Source organism: Apiospora hydei, assembly GCF_038363865.1.
Source record: "Apiospora hydei strain CBS 114990 chromosome Unknown utg000009l_segment0_segment0, whole genome shotgun sequence".
Taxonomy (NCBI): Eukaryota; Fungi; Ascomycota; class Sordariomycetes; order Amphisphaeriales; family Apiosporaceae; genus Apiospora; species Apiospora hydei.
The window spans coordinates 5,893,864-5,921,489 of record NW_027117368.1 but is presented as its reverse complement, the minus strand read 5'-3'; the positions used below and the strand labels follow the sequence as shown (position 1 = coordinate 5,921,489).

General features: G+C 53.2%; 12 protein-coding genes across 12 annotated transcripts; 5 read left to right on the top strand and 7 right to left on the bottom strand.

Annotated features, from left to right (window-relative positions):
• Positions 1-1,128: 1,128 nt before the first annotated feature.
• PG997_013679 (uncharacterized protein) lies at positions 1,129-1,325 on the bottom strand (the record flags this gene model as incomplete). The annotated part of the gene is given in 2 exon segments (XM_066817993.1): positions 1,129-1,291; positions 1,306-1,325. 2 exon segments carry the CDS (start codon positions 1,323-1,325, stop codon positions 1,129-1,131), a joined length of 183 nt encoding a protein of 60 aa, XP_066663685.1.
• A 1,166-nt stretch (positions 1,326-2,491) lies between these two features.
• On the top strand, positions 2,492-2,926 carry PG997_013678 (uncharacterized protein; the record flags this gene model as incomplete). Its single annotated transcript, XM_066817992.1, has 2 exons — positions 2,492-2,670; positions 2,791-2,926. 2 exons carry the CDS (start codon positions 2,492-2,494, stop codon positions 2,924-2,926), a joined length of 315 nt encoding a protein of 104 aa, XP_066663684.1.
• Positions 2,927-6,104: 3,178 nt separating this feature from the next.
• PG997_013677 (uncharacterized protein) lies at positions 6,105-6,538 on the top strand (the record flags this gene model as incomplete). The annotated part of the gene is made up of 2 exons (XM_066817991.1): positions 6,105-6,157; positions 6,319-6,538. 2 exons carry the CDS (start codon positions 6,105-6,107, stop codon positions 6,536-6,538), a joined length of 273 nt encoding a protein of 90 aa, XP_066663683.1.
• Positions 6,539-6,553: 15 nt separating this feature from the next.
• On the top strand, positions 6,554-8,136 carry PG997_013676 (uncharacterized protein; the record flags this gene model as incomplete). The annotated part of the gene is made up of 4 exons (XM_066817990.1): positions 6,554-6,753; positions 6,869-7,124; positions 7,211-7,420; positions 7,501-8,136. The coding sequence occupies 4 exons, from the start codon at positions 6,554-6,556 to the stop codon at positions 8,134-8,136; spliced, it is 1,302 nt and encodes a 433-aa protein (XP_066663682.1).
• A 926-nt stretch (positions 8,137-9,062) lies between these two features.
• PG997_013675 (uncharacterized protein) lies at positions 9,063-9,456 on the top strand (the record flags this gene model as incomplete). Its single annotated transcript, XM_066817989.1, has 2 exons — positions 9,063-9,211; positions 9,273-9,456. The coding sequence occupies 2 exons, from the start codon at positions 9,063-9,065 to the stop codon at positions 9,454-9,456; spliced, it is 333 nt and encodes a 110-aa protein (XP_066663681.1).
• A 1,265-nt stretch (positions 9,457-10,721) lies between these two features.
• On the top strand, positions 10,722-11,177 carry PG997_013674 (uncharacterized protein; the record flags this gene model as incomplete). Its single annotated transcript, XM_066817988.1, has 1 exon — positions 10,722-11,177. One exon carries the CDS (start codon positions 10,722-10,724, stop codon positions 11,175-11,177), a length of 456 nt encoding a protein of 151 aa, XP_066663680.1.
• A 3,081-nt stretch (positions 11,178-14,258) lies between these two features.
• PG997_013673 (uncharacterized protein) lies at positions 14,259-17,151 on the bottom strand (the record flags this gene model as incomplete). The annotated part of the gene is made up of 7 exons (XM_066817987.1): positions 14,259-14,566; positions 14,826-15,140; positions 15,263-15,531; positions 15,726-16,090; positions 16,323-16,472; positions 16,524-16,691; positions 17,104-17,151. The coding sequence occupies 7 exons, from the start codon at positions 17,149-17,151 to the stop codon at positions 14,259-14,261; spliced, it is 1,623 nt and encodes a 540-aa protein (XP_066663679.1).
• A 2,311-nt stretch (positions 17,152-19,462) lies between these two features.
• On the bottom strand, positions 19,463-20,361 carry PG997_013672 (uncharacterized protein; the record flags this gene model as incomplete). The annotated part of the gene is made up of 2 exons (XM_066817986.1): positions 19,463-19,996; positions 20,242-20,361. 2 exons carry the CDS (start codon positions 20,359-20,361, stop codon positions 19,463-19,465), a joined length of 654 nt encoding a protein of 217 aa, XP_066663678.1.
• Positions 20,362-22,423: 2,062 nt separating this feature from the next.
• PG997_013671 (uncharacterized protein) lies at positions 22,424-23,149 on the bottom strand (the record flags this gene model as incomplete). The annotated part of the gene is made up of 3 exons (XM_066817985.1): positions 22,424-22,548; positions 22,606-22,942; positions 23,006-23,149. 3 exons carry the CDS (start codon positions 23,147-23,149, stop codon positions 22,424-22,426), a joined length of 606 nt encoding a protein of 201 aa, XP_066663677.1.
• A 1,073-nt stretch (positions 23,150-24,222) lies between these two features.
• Positions 24,223-24,510, bottom strand: PG997_013670 (uncharacterized protein; the record flags this gene model as incomplete). Its single annotated transcript, XM_066817984.1, has 1 exon — positions 24,223-24,510. One exon carries the CDS (start codon positions 24,508-24,510, stop codon positions 24,223-24,225), a length of 288 nt encoding a protein of 95 aa, XP_066663676.1.
• Positions 24,511-24,667: 157 nt separating this feature from the next.
• PG997_013669 (uncharacterized protein) lies at positions 24,668-25,138 on the bottom strand (the record flags this gene model as incomplete). The annotated part of the gene is made up of 1 exon (XM_066817983.1): positions 24,668-25,138. One exon carries the CDS (start codon positions 25,136-25,138, stop codon positions 24,668-24,670), a length of 471 nt encoding a protein of 156 aa, XP_066663675.1.
• A 352-nt stretch (positions 25,139-25,490) lies between these two features.
• Positions 25,491-26,399, bottom strand: PG997_013668 (uncharacterized protein; the record flags this gene model as incomplete). Its single annotated transcript, XM_066817982.1, has 1 exon — positions 25,491-26,399. One exon carries the CDS (start codon positions 26,397-26,399, stop codon positions 25,491-25,493), a length of 909 nt encoding a protein of 302 aa, XP_066663674.1.
• Positions 26,400-27,626: the final 1,227 nt, after the last annotated feature.

The window sequence follows — 27,626 nt, the reverse complement described above, 5'->3', positions numbered from 1 at the left end:
AATCAGCATCCCGATCCCTTGGAGCCCTCCTTCAATCAAGGTACCGAGAAGGAGGATGATCCTGGCGGAGAGGACGATGATTCGGTGAGTGGAATAACGAGGGGGATAACGCCTTTGGCAGCCAGGAGAGACAGGAGGAGTCATTTCCGTACGTCGATGACGACAAGCTCAAAGAGTGACCCGATACATACCTGGGATTGTGCGGCACATTTGCTGTGCTAGAGCTTTGAGACCGAGTTCGACGTACCGTACAAACCGGCGCAATGGACGTGGAATGAGAATGAGGCATTTGGGCACACTATCTGACGAAATCTCTAATGTTGGTACCTCGGAAGGAGTTTCCATCTTCCCTGGAGTAATGTTCAGTCCAAGTCAATGCGAAGATGATGTCTACTCGTGACTGCATGCAAGCTAACAGCATCTGCCCCTTCTCGCTGCCCCGGCGGTACCGCGGGTGTCGGCTCCCTAGACACGGAGGTGCTGCGCAACACCGAAGTCGTCCTGCACTACCACCTCGCCGGCCAACCCTCCGCGGAGTTCATGTCTTACCAGGACGAGTACCACGACGTCAACGCTGTTATCCGTACCCTCTCAACACTTGCCGCGGCACTAGAGACTGCATCTTCATTAACCTTAGTGCAGGCCTCCCTCATGAGAGGCTGCGTAAGTACAGCACGGCGTACCGCCGCGTGCTCCGCGAACATCGCGAGCTCCTGCCCAAGGTCTGCAGTCAGGAGCAGCGGTCTGTCCAGCAATAACGTGAAGCCGTCAACCTCACCGAGCTAGCCGGGCTATAGAGCAAGGAAGGAGAAGAAAAGGAAGAAAGGAATTTTAAGTTATGAGTAACCGACGGTCGTCTCCTTTTACGAACAGCACTCCGTAATACTTAGCACTGCTTAAGTCCTACTGATACATCGCTCGTGGGATCAACCGAGAGCTCTATTTCCAGGGTTTCGGAGGCTGTTGTCAGGGGCATGTATCGGTACGTGCATTCCTGCGACCAAGGGATGAACGGTCCCTTAGCCGGCGGTTTAGGTTTAGAATTGCCAATCTTATAGCACTCGGAAGGCCTTGCGGCACTAGACGCCGTCGGAGAACTAGGGGTTGTTGCAGGCCATCCCGTTGCCGTCACCCAAGCGGCTTGTCCGTGTTGTCGTACGACGTCCTGCCGTTGGAGCGGGTCTGGAAGTCCAGCTTGACGTCGGCGAACTTGTCCGGCTCGTTCTCGCCTTTCAGAATGATCTTGTTGTTGAGCGAGTGAGTTATTAGCGTCTGTAGCAGGTTGCACTCGCTGTCGAACAGCACCACGCTGCGATGGTCGACATTCTTAGTTGAGTCGTCCGTCGCGACGTACAGCGTGGACCAGCCCGGGGCGGCAGCGCGCGCCACAAGCCGGTGGTGGGACGATCAATAAGAGTGTGCGGCCGATTTCTATGTTCCCATGAAACGTATACCACCAGTGAACGACCTGCCCGAAGCGGGAGAACCAGTAGCTGATCCTCCGACCGCGTGTCTCAACTTTACCGCTAGCATCCCGGCGGCCGATAACAACGCTCGCCAAGATAATGCTGGACCCAATACTGGTTCTATCGGACCAAATAGGGACGAGATAGGATCCGGATACGGGCGGCCGTCCCGGCTGGACATCCCTCTACCCGCAGCCCGCAGTTAACGACTTAGGCTAGCTGCATTTGAATCTATCCCCGAACGGTATCATTATTAGCAATTGCCCCGAGAATCCTTTTAAAATAAACCCAGTAGTATCCTGAGATCTACCGATAATGCCGTGGGGTTTGCTAACACCGGGGGACACTGTCCAATAGACATCCGAACCCGCATACGCTGGCGTCCACGTTCACGAACTGCGAGATACCCGGGTGCTCAGTGACGTCCGGGGTCGTGGAGTTCACCTCGACGACTCTCAGGACCGGGTTCCAGTGCTACACCGATCACTTGGGCACGGACGAGATCGGCAACAAGTTGATGCTTCCGTTCAATTCGTCGAAGACATACGTGGTTTTCTGCGACATCGAGCTCAGCAAGACGAACGAGATCGAGCAGATAGGTGCCTGTACCATCTCGGGCTTGAAGTTCTCCTCGTTCATCCGCACGGCCGTGAGGACTAGTACGAGCCCGATCGTGCGCGCAATACCGCCCAAGGTCTAGAACAAGTACGCGGAGAAGCCCGAGGTCGCCATTAGGCGTTTCACCGAGTGGATGAACATGGTCAAGGGGGCCGAGACGGACGGGAGTGGGACGAGTGCAAGATGGTGCTCGCGGCTCACTACGGCTCCAGCCACGACCACTTGCACCTGATCAAGATGATGATGATACACGGGTTCGAGTATCCTTTCGTCGTGTTCGCAAACACAGTTGCTCTCTCCAAGATGAAGGGCCTCAACACGAAGCAGTAGTTGAGCGACTTGAGGGACAGATACGCGCCGTGGATGTCACACACGCCCAAGACGTGCTTGTACTCAGGCATGTCACCATGGTCGCCTTCCCGGACACGGCTCGATTCGTGAGCGCATTCGGGGCCGACTCCGAGACCTACATCCAGAGGATCGGCATGAACATGTTCATGCCCAGCCCCATCATCATGTTCGGGGACAGGTCCGAGGACTGGGACCACGACGACGACGAAGCACTATCCCGAGGAGGAACTCCGGCGTGATCTACGACGAGCGCCCCCTTAGCTGCATGTAGATGAGCTCGGTCGGGGGGCCGGTTTTTGTTCTCGTAGATATTCGGGACCCTGTACATGATGACGTTCAACACCATCATCGCGAGAATCACCAAGGTCATGAACTGGCACATGGATAGCTACTCGTCCGCGGTGATGCTGTTGATGAACTTCACGGTCGCGATCTCGCTCTCGCACGCGTTCGTGATGAAGATCTTGAACGTCTCGAAGTCCTCCTTTTGATATGGGAGAATGCCGAGTCAGCTGATTTCTCCATCTTAGCGCCGGCGTCATGGTAGCATGCGAAGAGGAAGAGCAGGAACTGTCGGAAACACTGGAGGCTGGCGAGATAAAAGCTGCAGGGCTGCTCTTTGGTGCGGTGCGGTGCGGAGGCTCTTAATGGGTCCGGGTTGAGATCCAGGGGCGCAGCTCGGGGGCTCTCTCCAGCACTGCTAGTTAGTTGTCGCGGCCCTTGAACCAAGGGCGGGCGTATCATCCCCAAGAACAACAGGGCCCTTTCCAGGTGACAATAAAGTACGATAGCGGGCCTTTACTGTTGGGTGAGTTCTTCTTTTGCATGGCAGGCGGCTAGGGGGCTATCCAGGGCAAGCGATTCCCGGGTTCCGCGCTCAAAACACCCGCTGTGGAAGCTGGCGGTCCGTCATCATGGTCACGATCAACGGTCATCTCCAAGAGGCAGCCCTGGTCTGGGTTCATCGCCACCCTGTAGGGCCGGTATCAGCCGTCTGGCGCCTCATTTTACGGTTCTCAATCGCCTTCTCCACTTTGACACTAATGGCCTTGAGGAGGTAGGCCTTGACCGGCATCTTCTGCGAGGCACGGTTCAGGCGGCCAATGATGGCTTGGTCTTGATCTCTCTGCATGAGGTATGCGGCAGCCCATAGCCCCAGGCACGGGATGGTATTCTCCCGGGCACGCAGTAAAGCCTCACCGAACCTTGAACTCGCGCTCAGGGTGGGCGATGATAAGGATGGATAGTGTGCCGGCCGGCGAGATCAAGCTGGGAGCCTTCTAGCTTGACCTGGTTCTGCTGTTCTTGGGGGCTTCTTCACCGCGGCCTTGGTGTTCCGCAGAGTATCCTTCCAGCTGTCCGCCGTCTCCATCCAGCTTTTTAGCTGCTTCTGAAAGTAGCCGGCGTTTCGGGACAGATTGTGCCGCGAGGCCAAGGGCTTTCCCGTGATGGGGAGGTGGTGTATTATTTCCGCGCCATCGATGTACGCATAAGGCCCGGTCAAGCCGTGGGGGTAGGGGTAACGTCGCGCAGGAAAAGTTTTTTTCCCCCAGTATCCGGTCTTGTCTCAAGTCACCGTCTCTTCCATGTGAAAGGATTAAACGTCGCGAATATGAGGAACCAGTTCGAATCCATGGCTTTGCGCAAGTTTCGCACGTTCATGGACTTCTTGACCAGTGTGGCTCATAGACGGTAGGCAGCCAGTTGTCCGCCGGCTTGCTGATGGGGCCGGCTGGTCTGGAGTGTGTGGACCGCGATGCTTCACCCAATCTGGGTTGCTTTAGTTGTTATGCTGGACCGCCCGGGCGCATTGGGTTCAAGTAAGCCAAGCAACCTGTTGACAGGCGTCGCTAGACCTCGATACCGCTTCGTAATGAAGCGTCAGCGGGCAAAAGCCTACTGGAAGCCATCTATTACGACGAGTTGCCTTGCATGCTGCTATAACATGCACAGCTACTCATCTCTGGGGTATCTCATAGCTTCCCCATTCGGCATGAATTCACCAGTGGTATGTTGGCGTCCTCGGGGGCAGGCTAGACGCAATGAAACATCCTGGCTTCCTTGATAGGCCAGCTCGACCAAGCAAGTAGGTACCTCCAGTGCTAGTTGATCAGGTGTTGCGCCTCCACGTAAGGGGTAAGGATTTCGTGAGCGCCATGGTTGGACTCCGAATCGGGTTCCAAGAGTTTGCTTTGCTAGGTTTCGCGTTTTGGGCAATCTCAGTAACTTTCGCTAGGCTGCAGAACGAGGTGTACACGAGGTACCTGACCTTGACATCCAGTGTTGCCAAGACGCGGCATTTGGTAGAAAGGCCAGACTTGATTGAGTACTATACAAGAATTGGTAAGTTGCCAAAATATGTGATCCATAGAATAATGTACATTAATGTACTTGGACGGGGTTGAAGTTACCAGAGAACATCAAAGAACGGGGTCTACTGGGAGTGTTTCTTCCTTGAGCTTCGCCAAGCGCCGGGGCACTTGTGTCGGTGCTCGGCTAACAGGAGGTTCCATCCGTCAGTCGTAAACGGAGGTTTGGAAAAGTGTGAAGCGGTCCATTACACAGCTACTCCGGCACCCGAACGAAGGCCAAGACCCAATGATACCTAGGAGCGAAAGGCGCTGGTGGCCCAGGCCGAGAACGTTACCCAGCAGTGGCGCTGGCTGGCCGGAAGAAAACTACCAGGAAATGCACTTCGAGCTGAAGGCCAATCATGGAAGATAGGCGATAAAAGGAGACAAGGTATGGCGCGACGATAGCTGCATCCTCACATATCTTCTCCCAGCGTGATGACTCTTGATGATCGGAACAGAGCGGTCCTCCAGTCACCAGTGTCCACTGGCATATAGGCGGGGTAAAGGTGAGTGCGCAAGTGATGGGGCCCAACGAACAGGAAGATTCAAACCGAGAACTGTCGGTCCAGACACTTGGGTGGGTAAGTGCGTGTACCTAATATGTCGGTGGATCTCAGCTGGGAAGATGTCAATCAGCCCAGCATCAAGGGATATTGTGCCCATGCATGCCTCTTGTATCTGACTGCTTACGGCGGAAGTGTCTTCCACCTCCGTTGCCGTGTTGTGCATGTGCCAGACTGCGGCAATTTGAACCAAGTGTAGTAGCTGTGTTTTAAGTATGTATCCAATTGAATGCGACCTAGAAAACGGCGAGTCACGCATCGACATATCATCTATATCAAGGCCATGTTCGATCGTTATGCTGTTAGCAAGCGAGCGCCAACATGTGCTCGTTGTTATCCATTCTCCTTAGCTGGGTTACGATGGCTTCCTTCCTGGGGTGACACGTGTGGGCGTCAGTTTGCTTGCCCGGTTGGGTTCTCGTTGAGAAATGAATGGCCTGGCAGCTCACACGGCAGGTCCGGCCGCGCGCATAGGAGAAGCCGAAAGGGGTCGCTAGGAAATCCTCAACTGTTGTGGGAAACGCAAGCTTTTACTGATGCCTGTAGATGTTGAGCAGAGGAGCTCTTGAAAGGGACGAGGTCAGCACAAGTGGTAGACGACTGGAATGCACTGCCCCGTTGAAGTACCTAGGTACCTAGGGTAGGCACATCACCTCCCACATGATAAACATCAATTGAATTGAGCTTTGGCGCATCAACTTTTTTGTCACTCTCGCATTAACGTTTCTCCGAACTCCGGCGTCGCTGCAAAAATGGCTACCACCACCATCACCAGTGGCGCTCGCGCCGGTGCACGGCCCTCTAGGTATGTAATTGATTCCATTTAGGTACTCTTCCTTCGATTCACTCACCGAACGAGCATTCAATGATTCTTTGTCGCGGGTGTTGAATTGTTCAGATCCAGATTGGAATCATCCCGGTCTTCTCTTTTCACCCAACCCAGTCGTCTCTAACCCTCTGTCGTAGCACCTTGGCTGGCTCGGACATCACCATGGTCTCACTCCAGACCAACAGCGACTCGTCGCCGACGCACGACCTGCACCGTGACGGCAGCGGTCCCGATCACGACAGTCGCATCCTTGTACTGCTTGTCCCGCGCACTCTCACACCACACAAGCAGCCTGGCTTGTTCGCCACACAGCCGCTGCACCCCGGCCCTGCTTCAGTCGACCTCGCCTCTGCTTAGGATGCAGAGGACGGGATGCGACAGGCAGTCGTGGCCTTGCTCAAAGCGCATGATATCCCCTACACATTCGTTTTTCTTTGCGGCATCGTCGGTGCCCATTCGGATTCTCCCGACGACCCGGCTGCTTGTATTATCAGCATTCATCCATCCAAATGCCTTCCTACCAAAGACGCCGAGGATGTGGCCTTCTTAATCTTGGATATCTTTGTCCAGCAGTAAGTTGACTTAGTTTCTTTTTTCCCTCTCTTCTTTTTCTTTACGTTCTTCAATTTACCACCTGCTGTCGTTCCGTCCTACGGCGCTATACATTTACTAAGTAACCCCTTCTAGGAGCATTGATCGAAACAGGATCCTTATTCAGTTGACCAAAGAAAACCCTGTGCCTTACGACGGCGAACTCGGCCAGCATGCCGTGAAGAGGAACTTTACTCCCAAAGACTTGGAGGCGCCCGAGCTGTACCCTGGCGTTTCTATTAGTCGCGATGACGTATATGGCACTCTTGCATGCATCGCTACCATTCAGCGCCCGGGCTTGGAGGAGACGGGGCCCGTATCGCCATACTCTCTGCCCACGTTGGCAATCCCGGTATGTTAGAACTATCTTTCCCAATGCCCCTTTACTCCAACCATACTAACCTTGATATCTCGCGCCTAGGGTTCTACATGGGACAGGAGTCACCAGCTGTCGCCGCTCCGAATGTAAAGAGCCCATCCGTACTGCACGTTCAAGAGACGGATTCCATGTTTTATGGAAGGCCTCGGGTTATCGGTCCCGTTGTTTCTCCTTCGGCCGTCATTACCAGCACTGCCAACTTCCGCGGTGACTTGATTCGACAGGACGTTGCCCTTGTCGAGATTAATGATGACCAGCCGCAGCATAAGGTACGAATTCCAGAATTTTAACCGTACTTTACGCATTTTTCTTATGGTACTGAACTGATTATGTCATATTTCTTTTATAGGCGGTATCCGACACGCTCCTTCGCCACATGGTATTTTTGCATACACTAGGCTATCCTCTATCTGATGACGACTACGTCGTGCTGGGCGTCGCGTCCGGCTTTTCTAAGGGTACGGTATCCCCTACCCAGGCTACCGTCGCGGTGTATCACGACGACATCCGGGCGACCGAGACGATCGAGCAGGTCATGTTACCCCACCCGAATGAGAAGAAGCCCATTCCCGGCGACTCGGGCGCGCTGGTCTACAACGCCCCCGCACTCCAGCAACAGGACCTCGTCGGAGGCAACATCGACATCTCCTCTGTCGCCCTCGGCATGCTTTGGGGTGGTATGGGTACATCCAAGGACGGACGGACGGATGTGAAGGTGGTGGAGTATGAAGTAGACGTGAAGGTGTTGAAGCATGAGGTGGACCTCAGCGGACTCTGCTTCTTCACCCCGTTTGAGGCCGTCCTCGACAAGGCCGTCCGCCCCTACCTCGACCGCAAGTACGGCGCGGGCCAATACGGCTTGAGCTGGTCGTCTCGACGCGGCCCCGTTGCTGCCGGCGCCGGCGCCGTGTCGTCTTCCAATGGTTCCGGTTCCGGCTCCGACGTCGACACGGTCTGCCAGAACTTGACCGGCATGGGAATCTAATTCAATGCCCCTGCCCAATTGGGGAGCGGGTACTCGGACGTTCGTACTGGAGGCACCAAACGAAAATTGATGTTGTAGTTTAGCAAAGAAGATGAAGAGGCTGAGAGAGGATATATAGTGGATGGGTTCATCCAAAATTCTATAGCCAAAACACCTTCTATGAAGCTCACGGAATCCGACCATTGCCTGCCAGCCGCCTTGCACCCTCATACTGCCGCCGTGGACCACGCAGGTTCCGATCACGATCAGGATCCCGCCTACGATTGAAACGCTCCAGGAGACTTGGGAAATGACCACGGCTGGGGTGACAGGGTATGGAAGGTTGACCGTCATGGTGACCATGACACTTTCCCCGGTAACTAGGTCTGTGAATGGAGTGTCGAACATCATACTCCTCTGCGCCCACACTTGTGAACATTACAAACGGAATTACTCTGCCGCCGGTGACGTTGATAGAATCTTGCCATGGTGTTGTTTGGACCTACCATCCAGCGCCTTACCACATTACAAGGCCTTACCCGCCGCTTGGGAACAGCCCAACCCAAGTCTCCATCAAACCTGGCCCACCAGGGCTACCCTGTCTCCTAGGCTGCAGCAAGGTTTGTCTGATCAACTGCATCGGGGGGGGTGGAGGACGCGGAAATGGTGGTGGTACACCATGCATTGGTGTTGGTTGTGTGTGGCAACAAAGGCCCGAAGAAGAACTGTGTTGGTGAAGGTTGTGCCAGTCAACAGGACCCAGAAGCCTCGGAGCAGTCATCGTTGGCTTCGGAGACGTGCGTGAGCGAGCCACATACGGAGTGCCACCCGGTGTACTAAAACGCCCTGCGCTACGGTCTGTAACACACACATATCTTGGCTGCGACTATACTACCACATCCATCGTGACGGGCCGGTGAGTATCCTGCGCCTCGACCTCCTGCACCATGGCGTCCTCCGCATTGATCACGGGGTGTTCCCTCACGGCGGCGGCGACAACAACTGGCTCGTATTGCCCCAGGACACCGGCTTTCAGCCCTGATGAAGGGACAGCAAACGATGACGAAGGACTTCCCCGGATTGGTTCCGTTCCTATGTACGGTCACCTTCCCGGCTGATGCCCTTGTAGGGGCCCGCTCTATTGCGATTGATAATAGTTATGTCATGTTCGGTGGCTCACTGCCTATTCGGTACCACCCCATTCAGAGGGGCTACGATAACGTCACTCGGGAGCCAGAGAGCCACGCTTATACCGTGGCATGTTGGTCAGAGTATGGCTGTGGCAGTCGATTGATTGAACATTTCTACCATGACGGAATCGCCCCCGATCGCGACGATTAGAAGCCATGGCAAGCCCATAGATTATCCAACATGCGCCAAAACGACAAGCATACCCGAATCAACCGCATCTCCGCCAATGACGCAGGCTGCCCCGCCTCTAAAGCCACAGCCAACTGAGATGGTACTGCCTCCGTCAGCCTCTCGATTTGCGTACATCGAATAATGGCCCATGGCGCTGCAGACAGGAGATGAGATGAAGTCTTGGGTTGTTTACACTACCAAGGGCGGAGGACTCGATGCATGCAATGAGGCCCCAACGTTGCCGAGTTCTGTACAGACTAGGATGACGGCGCAAAAGGCCATCCGCGCGGCAGCTTCACGTTTCAAGCCTTTGGGATCGATGGGTGCGGGTATACCGGCACGGAGAGTCGGCTGTAAGAACTTTGGCTTATCCCGGCGCGGTCCGCATGACATGTATCAAGGACCCTCAGCTCGGCGAGCACTTTCCCCTGCGGCCAAGGGGATAACGCAGTATCACCTAACGTCCGATGCTACTCTGGTATACGAGGAGAGTTGCGGCATGTATCTGGAGCCAAGTGAACCTGCGGCGTGAGCTCATTGCAGGTAGGATAGGCCTTGTGGCTCACTTTGGTTTCACATAGACCTTCCCGGGGTATTGCTTTAGGTTGTTAGGATTCAGGACGCCGAAGACGCGGCTTGGGGGTGGTTATCTGGGCATGATTACTGTATACGGTTTATCGTGTACCTTCTCGGCACCTTGACTTCTTCACGTTCCTCCTATTACGGACGGGCCTTGTTCACACGCAGTTGCATCTTGCGCAACCTTCATCTCCCACTTCATCCCCAACCCTATCGTACAAAGTTGCAACTGATTTTGCGGCCTGACCTCCCTTCATTTCGGCCTTCACTTTCGTCGACTCTAGGTGAACTTGTCGGGCTGAGATTCATTCTGCGTCACATTTCCTGCCACCTGCCATCCTTGTCACTTGATCGCATGTGGTTGCCCCACACGGGCGATTCAAGTCTTTCCGCACTTCCCACTGTCGATACCCTCCAAATAACCTACAGCATCATGGATGATCCGGCACAGGGCGACGTCGACCGCGTCGTGCGCGAGCTATGGTCATCCCCCGCAAGCCTACGTGCCCGACCGTCTCGGACACAATCTTCGCCTATACGAAATTGATGGGCGCCTGTCTATTGAATCCGGAGCAAAGATGGGGATACTCGCGAGTATTCCTTCCGTACACTGGTTGCCAACAACATGTCAGATACACTGTTCCTACTCGAAAAAGATCGCGAAAATGAAAGCGAACCGTGTCAAAAGCAGCCAGCGAAGTCAGTGGCAGCTCGAAGCGACGAGCAAAGTTCGCCCTCCTCGATGTCAAGCGCGCCAAGCTGGAGTCTCCTCGCTTGCCGCCCTAGCACTGTCGACCCGAGTGAGCACCGAGATGACCCATCCCAGATTACCCCCGGTCGCCCACAGCAGCCTGCCTGCTGCCTTCACAACACCCGCATCTCAAAACTCCAAATTGCCCTCCCTACGCGCACCCCAGGGCCCCAGCGCAGTCCGACGGAAGAGTAGAGCGAAGGAAAGAGCAAGCGAAGCATCGCTGGGCTACGGGAACGAAACTCGTATGACGCTTTTGAACCGAAACGTGGACACTCCGAACAACCAGACATCGATCCCGGGAGGTCGCTATGTGAACACGTGCATGACTTTCTTCCCCCGAGATTCCGCAAATGGTTCCAACCTGTAACAAGCTAAAGTGGGACAGAAGGCCACAGCGGGAGATGTCACCAAAGCTGGCGGCCAAGGTTCGGAGAACCCCAGGAGAGTGCCAGGGAGGCAAAATCGTAGTAGAGGCCATGGCTAGCCACATTCATGACGGACCTCACAATTGCAGAACCAGCGACTACGTACAAGAAGAAACTTTCCACGAGCTCATGAATTTGAATACCGCGAAGCGATGAGAATCCGGACTAGACGATGATGACGATCGCAATGCTGGCGGAGGCAGAACTCACAGCCTCACCCTCAGCGGATGGTGATAGCGACGAAGATGCGCCCAAGTAGATCGGGGAGGTCTGGGACATATATAGTATTCCTGTCCACGGCAGTGGTTTATAGGTCGACGGGGTCGAGAAGGACAGCAGTGGCATCTGAAATCATGTTTATAATCATGAATATTAGCTTATAAGATTACCAAACCATATGAAGGTTGTTGGGCATGGACGTCGGTACAATTCTCTTTGATTCCATGTGTTGGGCTTTTGCTCAGTTTTGAGTCACTTGCTGCTTCTGCCGCCCTGCCGGTATGAGTCGAGAACCAAAGAGGAGAAAAGGAAACGTACAGAACTACACTTATTCGCACAATGAGAGTGAAATTTTCGTGTTCCAAGGATTCTCCGTTGGCGACCATGCCCTCAAGCCAGCAGCACCGGTCGGCGTATTGGCACGCGGCATGAGGGAATCGTCTCTGTCTATGGCGTAGCGACCCGGCAACAAAAAGTCGGGCAGATATCGACCCGGTAGACGGGGTATCACTAAGTAGGCTTGTGTCTATCGGCACTCTTGAATTATCACGGATTGTCAGTTATGTTCCTGGCACGATACCATCCTCTTGGTCTTTCAGGCCATCCCCCGAAGCAAAGAAAAAGAAGATATGCAATTAGCGGTAAAGGGTGGAAGCGCAAAAGGTATACCCAGGAAGGGACATTCATGGACATGTAGTTCATACGGGCCATCGTCGTCGTCGTCGCCGCCACCTAGGCCTCCGAGGTGCAGCTTCACCAGCGGAAAGAAAGCGGGAGGGTGTCGTGTTCTTTCTTGCCTTGCCGCGCGCAGGCAGCGCCAATGTGCCCATCATGGCGTCTCCATCACTCCACTCGGCCATGCTATCTATTGCAAGAACTTGTGGCGGGGCCTCGGAAGGATCGAAGATGTCCCGGCTAATTGCTCCGGTGATATTGTGCCATAGCTCGCCAAGCGCGCTTGTGGTCCATGCTGGGGGCTAACGGCGGCAAAATAACAAAGTGATCTTACAGACGAGGGCCTTTTCGGCGCTGTTTTGGCGGCTGGGGCTGGCTAGACCTATGCAGTAGCTATAGAGACCGTTCATCATCTGTATCAAATAATAGGCCATATAATATGCTGACACATATACTGATACTTAAGCAGGACTGCGGAACGGGCGCCGGCAAATCTGGCCGGTAGAGTTTGTCACTTCCTCTTCAACTAAGGAAAGTAGTGGCATTAAGTGTAGGAGGCGGTAGCATTCGATTCCAGTCTCATTTGTTGAGAGTATCCTTTTCAATCGACTGGACTACGCTACCGCCAACGGGATAGTCTGGGCGGTGCTCGCGGCCCAGGTCCACGTGCCCGAGACGTTCGAGGGGAAGCTATACATCGACATGCATTTCAGGTCAGGAGGCCGAGCTCTCCGACATCGTCCTCCCACTGGTCTCAAGACTTTCTCCTGCTGAAGCCAGAATACTTGGGATATGGCGTACCATAGCGACCGTGGCGAAGTCCAATACTTGGGACCTTCGGCTCTTGCAAGGCTGCGCTCCAGGTGCTTAGGAGCGAAGGAGGGTGCAATGGCCAGGCCGCACTGTGGATCGGGTAGGTACCAGTCGACAGGCCCCTGAGCTCCCACGACGGAAATAGCGCAGGTCAGGCCAAGGCGGCGGTGATAGAGTCTCGGGCGGCGCGGTTGGTGAACACCCTCTCCCGCTGGGGAAAGGTCCGTAGTCTTGCCACTGTGCCCGATTGCAGAAGTGCCCTTCCGGCCGCCTCGAGAGAGGGAGCACGCTTATTCGGGAAGATGCCACTTTGCGTCCACCGCTTTGGGCACGGGTTCGTTGCGCAAAATGGCAGTCCGGTTCAGGTGGCGAAGGTAGCGCAACTGATGCCTTCTCCCTGTTTGGCGCAAGACTGTTATCCATGTCACAAGTGTGAGTAAAGAGGGAGAGGATAGCAAGCGAAGGGGTGAGAGCACCTCGCCGAGTGAGCCTGTAACTTCCAGGTCCCGGAGGGAAATGACGTACATGGTTGGTTCCCTTTAGGTCTGTGGTTTTCACACACTCGGGGAACTCGGGTTTAGAGGAGGCGAGCAACCAGCGCACAAGTTCTAAAAAGGGTTAAATCTTTTTCTTTTTTCCATCTTTCTTTTGCCGAACATGTAGTAGCGGTGAGAGCTGAAAGGGTTGGGCGTCAGTTAGGCGACCGTCCAATGGCTGTTGCCTGAGATGTACAAATATACGCATCGGCTCGTTGGATCCCAGCGAGGGCCATCCGACCTCCTCCAAGGGATTGTATTGTCCTTTTTGTCGCGGTTATATCTGCTGATAAGGTGCCAGGATAGCTTTGATATCACCCGGTCGCAGCCCCGAAGCATAGTTTCTTCTGTGTCTGTGTCTGTCGCGTAGCCGGCATTTTGGATCGTCCGTTTCAGCCCTACCGATGAGCGGCGCGGCGCGAGACACAGCGGCAAAAGACTCGGAGTGCTATCTTATATCGACATTAATGGATCAATAGTACTCGCTTTCTAAGTGCCGGCAGACGCATCAGCAGTGCCAATTGCATTGCCTGGCCTTTGGTGAATGAACACAAGGGCTTGCTTTTCGACTTTGCCGTCATCATCCGCGCGCGGGGGGATCCACCATCGGCATCGAAGCTGTCACCAAGACTAGTGTAGGACTCTCTGCGGCTGGCCAGGCAAGGATATAATCCGGATCTTTATTTGCAGACCTATCTAAGGGCAAATATGTCATCCGCTGACTTCTAGGCAAGCTGGCCTAGTCATTATTCGCCCCTATCAGATCAGCATGGCTATTCTCTAGTCTTCGGTGCTGACCTCCAAAGAGCCCTCATGCAATGGGTCAATTGTTGGCGGTGCGGATCGGGCCACTCCAGAAGAGTCGACAATGTGTCTGTCTGGACGTGGACCGGCTGTTTTAGCCTGTGTGCGTCGGTGGCGAGTCCCCGCGTTGCGGGCTTTGCTGTTGGTGGGATGGGGGTATCGACCCTTGATGTTGCTAAGGGCTGTTCTGATGAGCTCTTTCAACATTCGCCGTGTTGGTGCGCCGCCAGTCACAGGTAGTCGTTGGGGTGCTGCCATCGCGTTGCCAGAGTGAGAGGGGCTTTCTGGCAGATATATGTAGGGACTTGAGAAGATTGACCTGGTTGTAGGCAAGGGTATGGAGGAGGTCCTGCTCGATCTTGGCCCACACCGCTTGTTTGGCGGTTTCCCTGGCTGCTTGGGTTTGCTTCTTCCTGTTGTAAGGCTGCTCGAGGTATTATGGCGGAATCATAGGAACTTGGCCGGCCCAGGCATTGTGGATATGGTCCCTGTTCTTTTGCGCCAGGTCGCTTTCTTTTTGCTCTTGGGGCTGGCACTCCTAACCTAAGTTTCTCAACAGGGCATCATCCTCATGGTTGGTTCCGCTAGCATGGTGAAGGTCACCGTCGTCGTCGGAGTGATGGGTAGAACGCTGCCTCGTGGGCTTTGAGGGTGTGGACAAGCCAACGGTAATGATGTCGGGCATCTCGCCAAGAGAAGGATGAAAACGGTTGAGAGAGAAAGCCGGAGTTGAGTAACGAACCTGGGACCCCAGCAATTCAATTAAGGGGGTGACCTGTGGGGATGTGTTCAGGCGTCTGGGGGAACCTGCCCCATTATTGGTTGCGCCTAGCTCAGCGATACGCAGCATCAGAATGGCTATAGTTTGAAAGAGGTAGCTCGCGCAGAAACCTACTTGGGGAATAGTACGGTTGTATTGGACTCGATGAGCTACTTCCTCCACTGGGGGTTGGTTATGTCGCTGAACAGGACGAAAGTACCATAGGGCTGTACAGGGTCGCCATGGTCCGCGTATAATGCCTCGAGGGAGTTGGCTTGAGCATAGATATAAGTTTCGAAGAAGATCATTCCACTATTTCGGGGGAACTTAGTCAGATCCAGCAACGAGTCTGTTGTTCTGGCCGCCAGGTAGGGCGCATGGACGAGATGGGCGTCCAGAACCATGATGCGAATGCCGACCATCCGGGGCACAGCCAAGTATGACCAAGCCGGGCCAAAGCCGTCCGAAACATGAGTTGAGCCAGTGAAGCTATGTAATCATATGGTAATGTTGTTCCTCTGGCCTAACATGCGTCTGTTTTCCTCGCACATCATGGCTATATTTTCGGCAAGGGTCGAGTATTTGGAATAGATTCTTCGAGACGACCATTGATGTTGAGAGAGAAGCGGTCGTTACCGGGGGATCAGATAGTAAGCGTGCCATTTTGGGAAGCGAGGAATTACGAGGTAACATGACTGGGGATTCCCACACCCAAGATGTCAGAGCTCATACCCATCTCGACCTCCACGCCCAAGTCGTAAGTAGGAATTGTGGTCTCCGACGTCGTCATACTTTCCGGGCGCCGTAGCGTAAGGGCGCGGCGACCACGAGGTGTTCGACGAAACCGAGGATGGGGGCTTCCAAAGTGGCGATGACACTGCCACTGTGTACTCGCACGAGCTGCGACTGGTTGGACACAAAGATAGCTACTACCGTGCGAAGGCCCTACGGCAGCGGGAACTTTAGTAACATGGTTCGTCAGCGAATTCCAAACGTGGGAAGAGATGATAGCCTCACCAGTGGACCTTGCCGGCGACGCGGGGACTTGCTAGTTAGTCGGGCTGATCGGCGAAGTCGCGAATGGACTTGCCCTTCTTGCAAGCGGCCATGGTGGGGGTTAGCTCTCCATAGATGTTGACGGTCTGGACCACAACCACCGAGGTGGATGGAGAGGGCCGATCCTGTGCTTCGGACGGAAGGAGTTGTAGGCATGAAGAGTGACGACCAGGATGGACAAGACGCGGTAGATCCCGAGGTTAATGCAAGCGTCCTTGGCGCACGTGTCGCTTAGCTCGTGGTCCCGGGGGTGACGCCTCGCCGGTGGCTGTGTTGTTGAGGGCATTGGTGTAAGAATTGGCGAGGTATTGAACAAACCCCAAGTCTTCATTGCCGTCCTCGCCCTTGAAGGTGACGATCGTAGGCTTAATCGCCTGGCCGTAAAACGCGGGGATCCTCTCTCGTCGCCGCTATGCACTGCGTACTCCATCGGGTCTCGCATCAGGCATGGGTTCTCTCCCACAGTACGAGGTGCCGGAGCCGTAGGCTGGGTCACTGAGCGAGCCGGCCTGGTCGCCCGAGCCAAATCCTGGGGTGGAAGCCCTTAGGTATGAGCCATGGCATGCTGCAGGTGTAATAACAGTGACGAGTACCTGTCGATGAAGTAGGGCAGCTCTTGCGTCTCGAGTCACGTCAGAACGGGGACCTCTTTTCCGATGGGAATAGCTATGGAGAGATAAGGAACGGCCTTATCCGGGAAGGGCGGATCATCCGTGAAATGTTTATTCGTGACCATAAGATACTAAAGAAGGTCGGTGATATCGCTCATCTTTGCTGATTGATGGTGGCCGTGGCAGTCGTTAGGCGGGGGGGTTCATGGTACTCTGCACGTTGGATTTCTTCATGGGAGTAGTCTCAATCCCGGACTCATCTCTACAAATCTTAACGGCCGCAAGCGAGCATAGGCTAGATCTCGCGCAAACCTAGTCGTTCTGTGGTGGCGATATTACTGTTACGTGGGTCCGCGCTTGGTTGTTGTTCGTGTTGGTGTCGAAGGTAGCTGACCTGCTTGCCGACGAGACGGTATATTGCATGTACGGAATGGCCCAACATTATGCTGCTGGTATCCGCCTCTGGTGACGAAAGGTGAACTTACCGTTCAGCGGCGGGAGATCGAAGGCTCCCTCGGTCATGAATGGGAAGAGGGGCCTAGGGGACTGGCCAGTTAATTAATAGAGAGAACATAGATTCAAGGGGTTTACTACGACAGCGTTCGCAGAAATCATCATCGGCAGCGATCACGTGGTGGCTGTATGTATCGGCTCCGAGATCGAAGGCAGGCAGAAAGGCATGCCTGGGCCCTCACGTCGCGATTTGTATCCAGAAAATCCTCAAGATGGCCGAGAGCCCCCAACACCGCAGAAACAATGGTTTGGCCCATTCCGCGAAGCAGCGGATTCAAGGTTCTGATGGGAAACACCCTCAACCCGTTGACTGCGATTGTCATGGTCGGCGTTGATGTTGTAGACGCGGCGGTCCTGCGAGGAAACTTGAGTACTCTCGGTTGCAAATTTGTTAACCCATGCAGGGAACGGCGGAGATGCAATGTAGGTCGTAGGAGGTCGGATGACTCTCGTCAAGCAAGCGCTTGAAGAAGCCAAGATCCAGGAGTGCCTTTATGGGCATCTGCTGGGTCGTCCACGATGACAAGCGCAGCTTATGCTGAAGGTCGCTGCTGGCCGCGCTATCCTGATGCCAACCTGAGGAGGGATATCTTGGGTTGCTTGCAGCCGAGCGCTCACGGGCACTACGAAGATCGTGCGTTGCGGCGACTGTTTAGGCTTTATGTGTGTTGCCGATGTTGCAGTTGCTGCGGAGGTGATGGACGGGTATATTTCGGCGGTGTCTTCTTCTCGTTTCTCATCATTGCGCCTCCGAAGGTGGTGTCCAGTCAGCAAGAACGCACATAAACTGGGCAGCCATAGGGACGGTCTCAAGTCTTTGTACGCCACCGATTGGGAGAGATAGCATGGCGATTGTTTCTAGACCACGTTCCTGTACATGGAAAGACACGCGCTGTCTCAACATGCCGGGTCCAGACTCTGTACTCAAACTCTCGCTCTGTTCCGGACCGGCCATCGACCGGCTTGTACGGTAGCCCAGGGTACCTAATGGGTAACACAAGATGGCATGATTATGCCCTGTTCCATCTCTTCATTGTGGCTCTACCAGCATGTTAGCCCCAAGTGCGTATCCGCTTGCTCCTCAACATGCGCGTAAACGTTGAATCGCTGCTCGACCTGAGTCGTCATGTCGAAGGAGGGAGGTGGAGGGAAGTGGAAATCGTTGACTGATCCTCCTGGGAACGAGTGCCAGTTCCAGGCTAAGACCAGGGACATCAGTCCAAAGCTCTTGATGAAACGTTGACTCCTCGGGTGGTCCTTGCCTTTCCTTGCAATCGAGATGACATTCGTTGCCAAGGGACTCGCTACAAGGGAAGCCACCCTGGGGCTTCAGCAGCCAAGCCCACTAAATCTCGCTGTCAGTCCTCCATTGGAGCGTACAAGTGGCATGCCCAATCTGTGTGATGACAATACACAGACGGAGTGAGACGCGGAACCTTGATGCTTTCCATCAATGACTCTGGCCAAACCAAGACGTCTCAAAAACAGGACACTGGGGCGATATAAGCCAGGTAATCGCTGTGACAATTGAATTGAGGCTACTTACAGGTGTTGGCAATTGATTTGATGCATTTGCAGCGTATAAGAGTAATAGAACTCACCTGTGCAGTGAAATGTGTGATGTGCGCTTGGGAATGTCAATTGGAAGGGAGGGACCCCGACCAAAGTTGGTGGGGTAGACCCAACATTACCTAACCTACATGGTAGGACCCCAGCAATCGTCCCCCACCACAAACATGGGCGCTACCGACTGCTTGGTCCGTCCCCTGCCAAGCAGCTGTGCCCACTACACCATGCGCACGGTAGTTTTAGTATTGTCCGCTAGCTCCATCACAAGAGATCATCCAATCAGACCCTGCTGAGTTACGTGTCGCAGCCACACCCAGTGTAATTGAGCCGGTTCAGTACAAACAATGCCTGCCACCATGGCCAACGCCAACAACTTCTATGACGATCAGCCGTAGCCTGACCGGGCCTGCCCCCACTTGCCTGGAAGGCCACGAGCACTTGCTTGCCGCCACGCGACTGGCTCGCAATGCGTGCATCCATGATCCGGCCGCCGGGGAGCCAGCGCGTCACGAACGTCACACGCACACGAGAGAGCGCGGGGAGGCGACTGGTTCTACATCCCGGCTAAGGAGAAGGACGTCAATAATCCTACGTAAAGAGCTATTATAGTTATATATATATATATATATCCCCATACTCATCGGCCGCTAATGCGCCGCCCTGCCCCCTCTTTACGCGTGCCGAAGGCGTTTCGACCGACGGGGGCTTTCGTTGAACCACTCCTCGCTTGCCGTGGACGACGACGAGGAGCTCTGCGAGCTGTCATTATCGGGCTGCGGATCGTCACTCTGAGGGTTACCCATCCGCTCGAACAGGGCCAGGGCCAACTCCACCAGCTCCGGCTTCAGCGCGCTCCGGATCCACGTCTCCACCACTTCCAAGTGGAGGTGGCCGGAGGCCTCCCTGATGTAGGCTACCAGCCGGGCCTTGGTGTAGAGTTGTTCGATGTTCACGCGCATCAAGCTGCGGTTCTCCTCTTGGAGGGCGTCGCGCGCCCGCGTGAGATTGTTCCTCTCCTCGGCCAGGCCCGCGTTCGCCGTCTGGGTGTCGTTCAGCTCGACCTCGAGCTCGCGGATGCGCGCGTTCAGTCCCGCGATGGTCGTGTTCAGCTCCGCGATGGTCTCGTCCCGCTCGTCGTACTCGTCGAGCGCTTGCGCCTCCAGCTCGCGGACGCGCCTCGCCAGTTCCGCGATGGTTTCGTCCCGCTCGTCGAAATCGAGTTCGTTGGTCAGCCTGTGGGGGTCTGCATCGCCAGCGGTGCCACTCGGCCCCCCGCTTGGCCGTGTGATCTTCGAGACATTGCTTTGATCGGGATGGGACGTTGAAATTCCCGTGCTCTTTTATATAGAGGACTTGTAGACAGTACTTTGGTGGAGATGGTATAAGGTGCAATAAGTGGAAACCGCTTGATCGCGGACTTGATTCCCTTGGCCAGAATATAAGCTCTTACCCTGATGTTTTGCTTTGTTGCTTCATCGCAGTTTCGTTTCTTTGTTTGATAGACGAGTCCGTCGAACCCGACGACGTTCTTGTTGTTAAATTGGTCTGTCTTTGCTCTTGATAGTCTCATCTGGGCGCAGATAGGTGACAAAGGTATCGACCAGCTACCATGCCGCATCCGGCAACAAACTACAAGTCGGGATCTAGAAGTGCTATTACAACAAACAAGAGACGTTTTCAGCCGTAATAAGTCAGTTCCAACAAATTCATGATAGAGAAACGGAAGACCCAATGTCATTTCCCGGACCTCCCGAACACACACATCAGCGTGCTCTCCAGGTAAACAAGCACCCCCTTCTTCCCTTACATCATAGCGAGCAGCGTATGTCTGAGGGGTATTCAGTCCTGAATGCCGGAGCAGTAGCCTCACCTCCATGATTATCACACAGCACGTCACATAATAGGAAAAATCGTGGACGAGTCATTGACCCATTGAGTAATAGGGGGCGGATATAGAATGACCAGAGGCTTTCAACTGAATTTGGCTGGCGTATCTGTACATGGACACTCAGAATGCGACGTCAGGCCGTTATGAACTACCTACCACATCCAGCATCCTGCATCTCCAATGCAATGCCTCGTGGAGTATTGCATAGGCATGGTTCCATCCACGATCCGTATTGTTTGCCCTCCAGGATCTCGCTGGTATACGTAAGGGCTGGTCATTGAGCATCTGTCCTTCCAGCTTTATCGAAAAAAACCTATCGTCATCGCTCGCGTAGTATTAGACCATGACGCAAGCGAACTTCAATACGACTGCCTCTATCTCTGTAAAAACATTGAGAGCTCTTCTCTTTCTCTTCAAGTAGCATTTCTATCATTTACAGCGAAACCCATCTCTTCTTCCATCAGTCAGTCCATCACCGAAACGCTTAGGTATTCAACACAGGTGATAGCAGTCTGTACAGAAGGAAGCTGGCGGAACGATTCTTTCGCATCAGCAGGCTAACCAGGTGGCAGCTAAGGGATAAATCTCCGGGCCTTTCTCCAAGAGGGGACTCTTAGAACTCTTTGAATACCAGAATCCGCAGTTCACCTTTCGATACCTATTACGGAAGAGGTTCGAAACTGGAATGCACCACGTTGGCAAGGTTTGCTATGGCTTGTGCATTACAGAAGCTTGCTTTGCAACCCCCCATGCTAATCATTGCCGAAACTTGTGAATAGCAACAGTGTAGTATTATTGGTAAATATACGTCACTGGATTCCTTTCGAAGGAGAATTACCAGTCATCTCGGACGAACACCCGCACAAATGCGCTCGCGCACAAATTGGAGTGAAAACCACCTACTCTTTGGTATTCTTTCCACTTGAATGGGCAGATTGCCCAGAACCAACAAAACTAATCAATTCAACATTAGGCCGAGACACTTCATATCTTACTCCTTCCATGAGGTAGAGGTTTGCACTGGTTTACTGACTAGACTGACCCATGGAAACCACCAGTGCCGCAGTTCAAAGCTCCGGCGACGCTTTCCTAGAGGTCACTGGTGATCACCGGTTTTCGAAACTACCGACAGAAATCCCGTCTTGCCATCTGGCGCGAAGCCATCCTGGAGTCGAATAAAGATCGTGTCCTCCTACCTGGGGATATGAAAGGGTGATCCGGAAATGAGGACGGCATTGTTGAGCGATTAATGGGAACGTGTCTAGAACGCCGTAACGTGTCTTGTTACTTTCAAGCTACTCGGGGCACAGCGATTGGGCCGCATAAACTGAGTCATGAATCTACGGTTGGCTGTTTTTTCAAGTCTCGATGTCTGGATTGCACACAAAGAAGCCAGGTTGGATTTGGCAATCTCCAGAATCATCTTGCTCAACCGTTCACTTTGGCTCGGGATCGTCGTTCTTGGCATTCGACTTGGCACAATGTCCTCGCATAGCTTGATGAACTTCGGTTCATGTGCGGGATCAGGGCTCTTCTGACAGACATGAACGACGGCGAGCTTAGATGAAGTGGCAACCTTGGCCTCGGCACCAAAAGGATCTGAAACAGGTATCTCGGTACTCTAGAGTGATGGCGTGGGACACGATCGCGTTAGGCCTGAGGCTGGGTATCTGACTCGACATGGCGTCCGAGTACATCTTTAGTTCTCATAGGTTGTTTCAGCTATGTCAACCGACATTTCGTATTAGTCCTTGAAACGCTTTATGATCGTGGTCCAAAGGGTGTTCCAAATCGTCCGAGTCCCACCCAGCTGCTTCTGTTGGTAGTAGATGCTCTTCAGAACCAGGGCGGCACGCAGATCGGGACGGCCTGACACGCCGTCAGCGCTGGCGTGCTTGGCTATTCCGTGATATCAAACAAGGGCACCTGCGAGGCGATACTTGATACACACATCGCCTGTCTTGTAGAGAATGCTGATTGGAAGGGGTTTACAAGCACCCATCTTGGAACAGTAGCTGTCGAGACGCTCCTGGTTGACGGAACCAAGTGCCTTGCGATACTGATGTTTGCCCCCGAGGAATCTGAGAGGCGGACTGGCTGAATCCATCACCAAGTTGTGCTGGATGTTGACAAGCGAGCGGATCGCCGAATGGAAGATGGCCGACAATGTTTCAGCATGCTCCGCCCGATTGGACCTGGCATGGCAACCGGCAAGACAACGACAAAACTCGAGGTTGATGGTTGTGTGCTCGTTGGGGAAACACTACTCGCGAGGAGCAAGCAGTTCGGGGCAGAGATGGTGGTGCAGCTTGCTCTTTATATATACGGCGGGAACGACCTCTTCGGAGTTCTGCCCACCATAACTCTTGAACCAGGCCCAGAAGGACTTGAAAACGGCAACAGGAGTATCCAGCACTCCCCCTATACTAGAATTCTTCTTCACCCACAGTGTTTTAAGCTGCCTGATCATGATGGCTGGTTTGTGCTGGTAGTGATGATACTCCGGTCAGATAGTATAGAGTATGTCCTGGGGCTGATTCGTTTGGGCCTGGCAGAGCAGGAATTGGGCAAAGGCAATCAAGATCGGGGGCTTGCGCCCTAAGCCTCGGAAATGGCGGCTTCAGATCCAAGTCCAACCCTGTCGCAGTACTTGGCGAGACGGCGCCATATATCAATAAAACGCATACAGTTCTTCAACACGCGCCGGATGTTTCGTCTCGTGCGTACTAGACTCGAACATAGGGTGCATGTATCGGTCAATCTCCTGGACGTCCGTGTGCAGCTCAGGGGCAAGTGCATTTCGATACGTACTGATCAAATGGAGCGAAGCCGAGCCCTACTTCTCAGCCCCAATCAACTACGATATGATCTCTTCGCGATTGCCAACACTAAGTACCCAGGCGAGTGTTGGCCTGAGCAATGTATATGAGTGAATCTTGAACTGCATTCGGATCCAGCAGATGCTTACGTTACACACGGCCTCGTTGCGGAACGGGACCATTTGTCATCGCACACCATGACGAGAGACACAAACGTCAGACAGATATAATCGACGAGTCGGTAGAGCGGGATTGGTGCCGTCCCTGCTGGATGTCCATCCCCAGCGCTGCCTACAGCTGCTCGAAAGTCAAGGGACGCTCAGCGGCCAGCAGCCAGACGAGGATTTACTTCAAGGAAGAGTAAAATGTGTTTCCCTACTGGAAGGCCAGCCGAATGCCACCAAAGCTATGTGCATTTCTACCTTTTTATGGCTTCCCACCAGCCCTACCTACCGCCTATGATGAGCCCGACCCGACTGGAAAGGGAGCCGCCACACACTTTTGCTGCTGTCCCGGTTTCTTCGCCACCGCCACATGGAGCGACGCTGCCATCTCCATCTTGACCCCGAACCCGCCTCCTCGAATGTAGCGGCCGGCGGATGACGACAACTATGCACTCTCCATCTCGTCCGATGTGCGTCGATCAGGTCTAGGGGAGAGAGCGACAGCGGGCGCACAAATAGAGACAGGGAGAGGCAGGCCAATGAGGAGTAATACATGCCATTCAAAGGGCAGTAGAGCTGCTGCCGCCCTCGAGGCCCGAACCTGGCTCCTCCGTCTCGAGTTCGAGGTTCTCCGATGTCATCATCTTCTCTTTCTTCATGTCCGTGGCCGACTTGCGCAGCTTTCGGACGATTCGCAACAAAGTCTGTTTGTCTTCGCGGTGCTGCTGCTGCTGCTGCTGCTGCTGGGCCTCGGGTCTTGTTTGCGTCGGACAAATGCGCGCGGCGAGACTGGGTGCCCCCTCCATCACTGCCGCCTTGGTCAAGGTGGTAGTTGCGACGGCCTTCATGGACTGTTTTTTCTCGGGCGCGGATGCGGACACGGGTGGTATGTAGGCAGTGCTGGATGGGGTAGTGGCAGGATTAGAACCATGGTCGCTCCCGGGCGGCGCCGCAACGTCAAAGCTCGCACCACGTGTAGCACCGTCGCGGCCTTTGTCTATCTGGCTAGGGCCCGGCATTGCCCGTGCTAGTCGCTTCCTGGCTCCTCCCTCTGAGAAGGGGGCCTCGGCGGTACACATCCTGGGCCGAAATAGTTCCGATCTGGGTCATTTCCGACTGCATTCGTCGTGAAGTATGCTCCACGGGCGGATGCTCTTGCTGTTGTTCCTTGGATTGCCAATCGCCGTCCATGTCCCACTTCTGGAATAAGTCGAGGAAAGCCGGGAGACTAGACGGATTTGTCTCCCACTTCTTAGGCCAAGATTCTTCTTCGTCGTTGGTATCCCCCAAGTCGCCCTCGGCGGCAACCCTCTCGCCCTCCACCTGCTCAAAGAGGGCTAGAAGCTTCCGCGCTTTGGCGATGTGCTCGGGTGTGATGGTTGCCGTGTCAGTACCGGTCCACTGGGATTGGGACTGGGCCTCGAACGCGCGGATGAGCTGCCGGCATCGGACTGAGCGGCGGATCTTGGCGCCCATCCTTCTGGGTTTTTTTCCCGTGGTAGATGGCTGTTGAATGGGTGTATGTAATGATGGCGGGGTGGGAAATTGCGAGTGAGATTGCACTCGAAGTTAATACAGCAAGTAATTTTAAAATAAGTCAACAGGCTATCTATTAAAGACTCATGAATTGCCTGATGTGGAATTCAGGCGTGAAAGTATCAGCTCTGTGAATGCAAGGAAGATGGGGAGATGCTTCGCTGTTAGGCTAAGAAACATACATTGGTTTTTGAGAATGGATCCAAGGCAGAAACGGGCAAGGTTCTGCAACATTTACTAAGAACCTTTCTCAACTCATGAAAGACATGACTGTGGAACTAAAATCTCTTCCTTAGACATTCGAGTCCGCCCAGGCCTCCAAGGATTCCATTAGCCGCTTTGCCTGCTCCGCCAACATGTGATCAAACATCTGAATCTCGGCCGCCTGGGCCTCGTCCCCCGAGGCAGAGCTGTCACCAGTGACTCCAGAATGTTCTTCCTGGCGACGGCCCTGATTCTGATTCTTTCTCTGCTTTTCCGGTAGCAGGGCTTGATGCCGCTTTCTGATCCGGTTGGTGAGATCGGTGGCGGCTCCTTGGTGATGCCGGAGCTCGCGGAGGAGCTTGCTGATTCTGTTGGCGTAGAAGATGAGATCGGATTCCTCTTTGACTGCAGCGGCAAAGAACATCTGGACCTCCCAGCTTAGGAGCAAAGATATGTGCTGTTCTGAATCTTGATCTTGTTCTTGCCTGCTGCGGTGATTGGCTACGCCGCCCGAGTCGGGTTGCTCGGTCTCTGTGACCCCGCTGGGGATCTGATAATGGGCGCCACTAATCTCCGCCTCTTCATCGTCATCGTCATCGTCGTCGTCGTATTCTTCATCATCAGCATGGTAGCCATGACCAACGTCAGCCACGTCTCTATCTTGCCCGTCGAACAGCTCGACGAGCGTGTCAATGATGCCTCCCAATCGCCTGGTCCGCTGCAGGTGTTGTTGGGCAACCTGTGCGTTTAGCCTTTGCAAGAAATGATTTTCGACGCGGTCTCCAAACCCCGACAGGCGGACTAGCCGTAGCCACCAAGGGTTTTGATTGGCATTATTGAACCCCCTCCCTTTTCTGGTTTCTCGGTAGTAGGCTCGCCCCTGATCCCACACTTGGAGCGCGGGTTCTTGTTCGAGGTCTCTCCTCAGGATGAAGAGGGTCTGGTACAGCGGCTGCAGCTCCTGAGCGAGCACCTCGGCCGAAGCAGCCACTCGCATCCTCTGCGCCTGGCGACGGCGCGCTACTTCGAACCCATGGGAGCGTAAATATATAATAATTAAAAAAGTAATAAAATATAACGTGGTTTACCATTGAGCGGGCTATATCATTGAGCGGGCCACTTTTTTTAGTTTCCGATATATTTAAACTTTAATACGTAATATCTTTATAACGTGGTTTACTACTAAGTCGGTTATATTACTTCGCCGGTCACTAGCTTAATTAATACTCTTTATTAAACTTTAACACGTTTTATTTTTATAATTATAATGCTTAATTTTTTACTAACGTAATTTATAAGCGAAATAATTATATAAGCGAATTAACTACTTTTTAAAATTTCGTATAACGTGGTTTATTATTAAATCGGATATATTATTAAATCGGACACTTTTTTTATATCTTAATATTTCTATATAAATTTATTTAATTATAACGCTTTAAATTAATTAAAATTACTCGTTATCCGATTCGCTACTTAATTTTATATTTTTTTTATACGTTCGCGTATTGTGACCGGTTTCGCCGCAATTGCCACAGCGCCTACCGCCCGTCGCGCGTCGTTTCGACGAGCTACCATTTTCGCCTTCGCCGGTCGGTGGACGCTTCTTTTTTACCTTCTCGTTCTGTAGCGCTTGAGATTCCTTAATAGTAAAGGCTCTTTCAAGCTGGACTCGTGATTTTTTAGCTTTCCGGCGCTTCGAAAAGGTTAAATTAGCATTTTAAAAAGTGCGGACCTAATCTTTTAATATAGTTACCTTGTGAGCTATTCGGGTTATACCTTTCGCTATTTAATTTACCGCATTTAAAATTAATATTAAAAAACTTTTTTAATAAATAAACACCCTTTTTTTAATATAAATAAAGTACTTAGTCGTTTATTACGGGTTAAACGGCGTTTAAAGGTTATACGTATTTAAAGTCTCGGGTCGCGACTACTCCGGTATAGGCGTCCGAAGTTATACATCCAGCTTATTTATTACTTTGTCCGAATAGTGAGGTATTAAGCCGGATACGTTGAATCTAGATTTAATATTAGCTTCCGTAAAAACAGCAAAATATACGGCCTTAAACGCGATAAAAAACTTAAGCTTTATAATATAATTTATCGAGGCTTTAATAAATAGCTCGATTTCTTTCGAATAAACACGTTTTAAGGGCGAATAAAGTGCTATATCGAGAGGTTAAAGCAGGTGCGATAAATAAGGAGGCATATTAATAGTGAT